This window comes from Abrus precatorius, unplaced genomic scaffold, assembly GCF_003935025.1.
Source record: "Abrus precatorius isolate BTA unplaced genomic scaffold, Abrus_2018 Scaffold11, whole genome shotgun sequence".
Classification (NCBI taxonomy): domain Eukaryota; kingdom Viridiplantae; phylum Streptophyta; class Magnoliopsida; order Fabales; family Fabaceae; genus Abrus; species Abrus precatorius.
This window is the reverse complement of record NW_020874303.1, coordinates 13648796-13656102: the sequence shown is the minus strand read 5'-3', so window position 1 is coordinate 13656102 and position 7307 is coordinate 13648796. Positions and strand designations below refer to the sequence as shown.

General features: G+C 30.0%; 1 protein-coding gene across 2 annotated transcripts; it reads right to left on the bottom strand.

Annotated features, from left to right (window-relative positions):
- Nucleotides 1-1516: 1516 nt before the first annotated feature.
- LOC113853923 (protein MAINTENANCE OF PSII UNDER HIGH LIGHT 1) lies at nt 1517-4610 on the bottom strand. 2 transcript variants are annotated; one of them, XM_027484638.1, is made up of 4 exons: nt 4199-4610; nt 2992-3129; nt 2151-2516; nt 1517-1975 (listed from the first exon to the last, which is right to left on the bottom strand). In XM_027484638.1, the coding sequence occupies exons 1-3, from the start codon at nt 4367-4369 to the stop codon at nt 2151-2153; spliced, it is 675 nt and encodes a 224-aa protein (XP_027340439.1). In that variant the 5' UTR covers nt 4370-4610; the 3' UTR covers nt 1517-1975. The 2 variants fall into 2 exon arrangements, with proteins under 2 accessions (XP_027340439.1, XP_027340438.1); XM_027484637.1 differs by having other exon boundaries at nt 1548-1975; nt 2169-2516; nt 4199-4562.
- Nucleotides 4611-7307: the final 2697 nt, after the last annotated feature.

The following is a 7307-nucleotide window of genomic DNA, read 5'->3' as shown; positions in this document are numbered from 1 at the left end:
GGAGTTAGAAATAGTGTCTATTACAAAGAAAATTTCTATTTGAATTTCTAAGATATATTCATAACTCAAATATATAAGGGTGTTAGATTTTGACAAATTCTCATTCTTAGAAAATATGTATTTTAAAACTTTAAGTATAGATCTAAGAATTTTATTATTAAAATTAATTTTTAATCCCTTTTAAATATTATTAGTATGAAAATTGTAAGCTTGCATTTTTCTCACAGTTTTGGAGTAGTCTTGTGAAACGAGTTAATTAATATTCATTGTTTGTAAATGAATAATGATTATAGTGACTTATTTTAATTAATTCTAATTATTCAATATGTTATTATTGCCATAAAATTATTTGTTTAAAGAAATAAGTTTTAAAATTATTTTTATCATATAAAAGTTTAGTGCAATATGTATTTTGTTAGATAATGAGTTTATTTATAAAATGTGAATTGAGTAATTATTTTAATGTATTTAGTTACGAGACATGCATTGGGACTTTTGGTATTGAAAACAAATTTGATTTGTGTACAAGAATGACTTTTTATTGTATAAATATTTTGAAAATAAGTTATTTTAGAACTCCTTAATTATTTAAGTACATCTAATTATACTTTACGACGAAAAAGCTACTCATTAGATGAAGTTGTTAATGTACGAAGAGAGCTACCCGTGAGATGGAGTTACCCCTAAAGAGGACTGCCTTTGGAAGGAGAGGACTATCGATACAGTGGAACTATCTTTAACTATATTTCTCTCATAAGTGACTCTTATAATATTATATTAACAACTACTTTGATAATGTTTTAAAAAACTAAGATTATTTAATTATGGTATATGTATATCTTATTATAGTACTCTTTATTGAAATAGTATGTTCTTATTGGTATAAACTTATAAACTTCAAAGTATGGTCATATTCTTAATCTTAATAGAATAAGAAGAATGAATTTCTTTTAAAAATAATATTTTTACATAAGTTTTGTGAATATAAACTACTTGCACGTGATTTATTTCCCTTTTTTATTTATTATAGTTATTTTCTCATCATTAATATATCTGACTCACCTCCTCCTATTTAGACTTCAATTGTTTCGGTGGCCTTAACACTTTTCTTTTTGTTATGTTTTTGATATTTTGTCACTGTTTAGTTAACTTTTTATTTATTAAATATTTTTGTTTTGATATTATAATTATGTTTGAATTTAATTAATTTTAGTTGTTATAAATCAATCTAGACATATTATTATATTTTAAGATAATAAAAATACAAATTTTTGACAAATTTGTTATATTTTTTTTATTGAAAAAGTTTAATATCTCATGTGTTAGTTTTTAAATAAGTTTGTCAAGTTAAGTAATATTTCTAAGTAATTTAACTTGTGCAACAGTCACAAGTCCTTTTTTGGGTTGTGACAGTGTATAATCTTAAAGATTAATACAATCAATTCCTGATATTTCTGTAGGCATTTTTATTTTCATAATTTCAGTTTAGAAGCTAAAATGACATGCTAAAAACAAGAGATAAGCCATAAACTATATTAATAAAAATGGTAAGAAAAATGCTACCTTCTAGTAAAACCTCCTTTTAGATCAAACTCATCATATAGTTAGTACAGACCTATGCTCGAAATAAAGAAGGATTTTGCTGCAGTGTTGGAGATTTGATCATGCCGATAAATTAAGGAATGCAAATAGGCATAAGATATAAAAAGAGTGGAGAGAATGATCTAGAGAGGACACAGAAGCGTGGTGTCTTCTTTCATTCACAACGGAAGTACTTATACAAGTCAATGGAAGATAATGAGAGAAAGTGAGAACCAATAGGGATCTTGAACATGCCTCTAAAATCCTTAGAAACCAAAAGGACATTATAAAATCTAAAATGTGGTCTCACTATTTTGAAGATTATATAAAGGCTGAAGCTAATGCAGGGGTTAACCTTTAGTCAAGTTGTGTTCGCTAATATCATCACTTTCCACTGCAAAAGATAGACACATTTTCAGTTGGTAGCAGTAGCATACCGAGAATGGTGTTTAACAAAACATTTGCATCCATTAACCTTTTACTATGTTCAAAATGACTCATACTATTGACATAAAATAAACTCCTTTACTATGTTTTCAAAGCAGAAAAAATCACATAATGTGCTCCACCTAGAATTCAGTGCTAACACTTAAGTTCTCCAGCTGAATTGGTGATTCAAACTGAACTCCAGAAACTTCTGGAGAAGAGCTTTCAGGTTGAACACGTGATGATAGTTCTGCCTCACTAGGAGCAGATGCTTGAGTAATTTCGGGTGGCTTGAACTTGTTGATGTAGTAACTAAGTGATGGTCCAGAGTAATCGGCCGTCTGGATCCGAGGAGGAGCATTCTTACCAACTAGTAGCAGTATTGATGATGCTGCAGCAACTGAGACCAGGGCAATGCCTGCAACAATTGCCACTGTGGTCTGAGCACCATCAGAAGAAGAGCCAGCACTTCCTGAACTTATTGCACTTTCGGCCACATAAACTGCTGGCTGGAAAGGTCATAAGATGTTAGACAGATTGGACCTGAATTCTCATTATCTTATGCTCAAGACAAGGTTATGCTATTCTTCTATCCAAGACATGCTTCCGATCCTAGCAAGCAACCTTAAAATTGATGTCTATGTACTAACAAGACATATAAATATGGCTACCTAAATAGTAATCTCTCAACCGACTATCATTTTTTTTTCTCATTTCCCAGACTATCCTCCAACCTGGTGAGAGACTGATAATAATAATTTCCATACACATAAATCTCAACATCTAACTTAAGATCACATGCTTAAGGGACCTGAGCTCCTTCCGCTCAGACCGTGTTGGTCAAACTACCAGTGTTTGCTACATGTTTACATGCTCTCCAAACATTAAAATTTAACAAATGAAAAGATCAAAAGAACAACATAATAAAATGTTGCAAGCCTTTAACAAGTTAAAATATAAAAAAATTAAAAAAAAAACACTAACCTCAACCGAGTATATGTTTGTCTGCCCAGCAGTGTCCTTCTCAACATACCCTGTCCAACCCCGCTTACGACCAGGTGGAAATGTACCTACTACTTTAGTCTTCTCCCCAGTTAACCATTCCACACTGACCTTCCCAACCTAATTCATCATCGACAGAGGATCAGTTACCTTTGTCTGTGAATAAATGCTTAAACTACGCACATGGTCAATTCAGCTTTCACCTTTTGTTTATGCATGAATTTATAGAGGCCATCTTGATTAGAAAGTCAAGATGAAGGTAAAATGCTACAATAATTGGAAACACATTGAAATAATAACAATATTGAAATGAAGCAAATGTCATTTACATACAAATGTGCTTCACAAAGAAAGGGGGAATGATATAAAGTTAAGTTTCTATATTTTTCCTTAACATCATTGCATACATCTCTAAACCTACATAATTTCCTCAATTTCTACTGATTCCCCATGAAATTTCTGAGACATACACACTCATCATTTTTCAGAATTATAATTGAGCTAATTCAAAGAATTAGCTGAGAACAAAAAACAAAAATCCTCTAATTTAAGTACAAGTGTTAGTTTGTGTCTATAGTAACATACAAAAAGGAAAAAGAACACAAAAATATTCATGCAGTAGTATAGGAAATATTAATTACAAATTACAGATGTCAGCAAATCCGGTATATTCATATCATAAAATTTAATTAAAGCAAACATGACTCACTGTGCAATGTGATTCAGTGTGCCCCGTATAGATCCAATTACAGTGATTATTTTTAGACTAAATTATTCCAGTGTTGACGATAAATTAAGTTAACATTCGTTCACACTTAACAAATACGACTATTCCAGTCTATAAAACCCCCAAAAGCAAAAGAACCAAAACCAACTTGAGTAATTCAAAAACCTATCTGACTAAAAATATTATTCTGACCCTAACCAAGAGCCCAAAACTGATATAAGCACTAGCCATACTCTTCCTACCAACTTCTCCCCTTGGGTTTATATGCATAATAGCAATGTAATTAGACGAAACTATGTAATGCAATACTCAAAGGTAACTTACTTTTCATAATGATATTCCCTTGGTCCACTTTTTCATTCATCATATTTTTCCTCATTTTCTCAGACCAAACAAGAATAACAAAAAATAGAACAAAGCACCCCACAAACTCCAAAATGGTTAAGAAACTAATGCACTCACTTCCTTATCCGGAGCACACTCTTCCTCATTGCAGTCAGAGTCATCAGGAGAAGCTCTGACAGTGAACAAGCAAGATCTTCCCTTATTGGTCATGTGGTGCTTCAAGGAGAATCTCCTTGCAGAAAAGCCATAGGTGTTGGCTGCTAAGGTTGCTTGCAATGCACAAGCCATTATATTGGTGATGAATGAGTGAGAGGAAGTGTGTTAATACAAAATTCAAGTTTGAAGCAAAATGATCTCAAAAGGAAAGCACATCAAAAGGGTTGCAACAAAGTTAGGATTTTGATGGTGTTTTGAAGGAGAACTTGGGGGTTATGGCTCGGTGGATGAAAGTGAACACGTGTGTGTGTTAAGGGATTGGTGTTTCGTGGTGGAGCTTAAAGGGACTAGTTGAGTGGGATGTGTCATGTGTGGACACTTGGATTGGAAAGGTGCAGAATATCTGGAGATCGTAGCTCCATGTAGCTCAAAAATAATATCTAGGGTGGGACCACCCTTCTTAGGCCACAAAACTATAGTGAAGCGATTTATGTATTGGCTACAAAATTTCTTCGACAATTATCATTAATAATCTATTTATTTTGGGTTTTACATATTTGCATGCTGAGCTAGTGTGATTATGTAAAGTGTGTGCAACTCTCTCTCTCTCTCTCTCTCTCTCTCTATATATATATATATATATATATATTACTAATTTTTATTTTAAAATGTTATATGAAAATTTTTATTATATATATTTTTTATTTTTACTAATATCTTTTGGTTTATTTCTTTATTTATTTTTATTAGTTCTTGAATTTACTTTATTTTTATATTTCTTAACCTTTTGTATTCTTGATTTTAATTTTTTTCTTTTATTATAGACATTTTATATTTTTTAATAATTAAATTGATATAAGTGAATTTTAAAATATTAAATAAATAACTATCTATATAATGATGACGTTAAAATATATTATATTTAAAAGATATTTTTAGTTTAATATAATATGTCAAGATTTAAAATTTCAAATTAAATTTAAATAATAGTATTAGAGAATAATAAAAATAAAATAATAAATGTCAAAAAGAACATGTAACTTTTAAAAAAATCTCTCAAAATACTTTCGTTCATAACTAAATCATCGTTTAGAAAAGTATTTTAACCCTATCCCTCCAAATTAATTAACTTTCAAACAAAAATTAAATTTCACTAAGCCTTTCCTTCTCCTCCTCTCCTAAGTATAACTTCCAAACAAAGCCTAAAGGGTGTTCATGCCAATTCTTCTATTCCATATGATAAGAGATGTCAACGAGGTACAATTTTCATCAGAGCAAAAATATGGATTTATTCAAACAACAAAGCTATGACGTTCAATACCAATCTTAATGAGTGTAGCTTAACCAATATTCCTTCATCAAGATGTGTATTCACTTGGCATAAGAATCATAACAGTCGACACATTCTTCTGAAGAAATTAGACAGAATTATGGCAAATCTACCTTGGTTAAGAAGTGTTTTAGAAGCATTTATGATAACACTTGCTTTTCTATACTTTGATCTTATTCTCCTCTTGTTAAGGTTTAGGGGCCTTCCATAAGTCCACGAATCTCGACCTTTTCACTTTTAAGCAGCATCGATAGTTCACAAAGACTATAATTCAATTGTTTCTAAGGCCTAGGAGGAAGGTAGGGAAATTTCCTCTTATCTATTCAAAAAGTTAAAGAGAATTCTATCATTTTCAATAATCTCAGAATAAGAGAAATAATGAAGTTAGAATTAAGGAAATTCAAAGGCAATTAGAGAGAATTGACTCAACTTATCTCACTCATCTCAAAAGACAACTATAATATAAGTACAACAAAGCTTTATTTCAGTAGAAACTTCTACATTACCAAAAATTTAGAGAAAATTAGATTAAGCTTAGAAATTATAACATCTCATTTTTTTTATGCCCAAACTATGATTGAAAGGAGAAAGAGTAAGATTCATAGGGTATGTTTAGGAGAGGGTTTTTGGAGGGAAAGGGAGGGGAAGGCTTATTTTTATATTTTAAATAAATATATTTAAAATTAATAATTTTTAAAAATAAAAGATATAAATTAATATAATAACAAAAACTTAATGTATTAATAATATATTTGTTATCCTAAATAATATATAATTCTTTTAATATAAAATTAAAAAATAAGCCCTCCCCTCCAAAAACCCTCTCCCAAACATACCCATAGTTACACTCTTTCTAATGACATATGATATTTTGATAATTTTGTTTTATCAAAAGAAGCTTACACGTTCTTTGTAAATCTTTTTTACAGTTAGTGTCATGTTACATATGCATAGTTCTATCTAAATAATATTCTAACAATCACACTGAAGGGTGCTTTCAATTTGGAGTAGCCTATAACAAAAGAATAGGTATCCCTAGCTTTCCATGCTATGCACCCCTATATTTTTATCTCTTCTTTTTCTCTATGCAGTCGTCATCCCATCATGACCCTAGTTGCAACACCTCTTATGTTTATTAAATCAGAGTGGTTTAATCTTTCTAGACCAGAGATTGCAAAAAGAGTATTTCCTAAAGAATTTCATTTTGTACCAAATTCTATCACTAAGAACATGCAATTTTATGAGTTAATTCTAATAGATACATAATCTATAGAGTTAATCCTTCAAAAAGATCCTAGGACAGGAAATATAATTTTTTTAAAAATATAAATATTAAATATTTTGACAATATAGGATTGGAAGAAACTGCTATATTAATAAAAAAAATTACAATACAATTATTTTAACTACATAGATGCATGGAACAATGTACTATTCATGGTGTCATCTACGCCTTCTTGATTTATATGGTTCAATAAGGGAATCTCCTTATCTTTCCACAAGAAGTTTTAAATACTTTTCAATACTTCATTACCAAAACCAACTTTCAAGAAGATTAATGATATCCAATCTAGCTAGTCAAGGTATAACTTGGATTACTATGTGGGAATACACTTTAGCAAAAATGACAGAAAATTCTATTCTATAATATTTGGTAAGAGTTATTAAGATTAAATGGTGAAAAAAGTTTAATTTAACCTTAATATCAAATAATTAAATTGATCAATGGATACAACATTC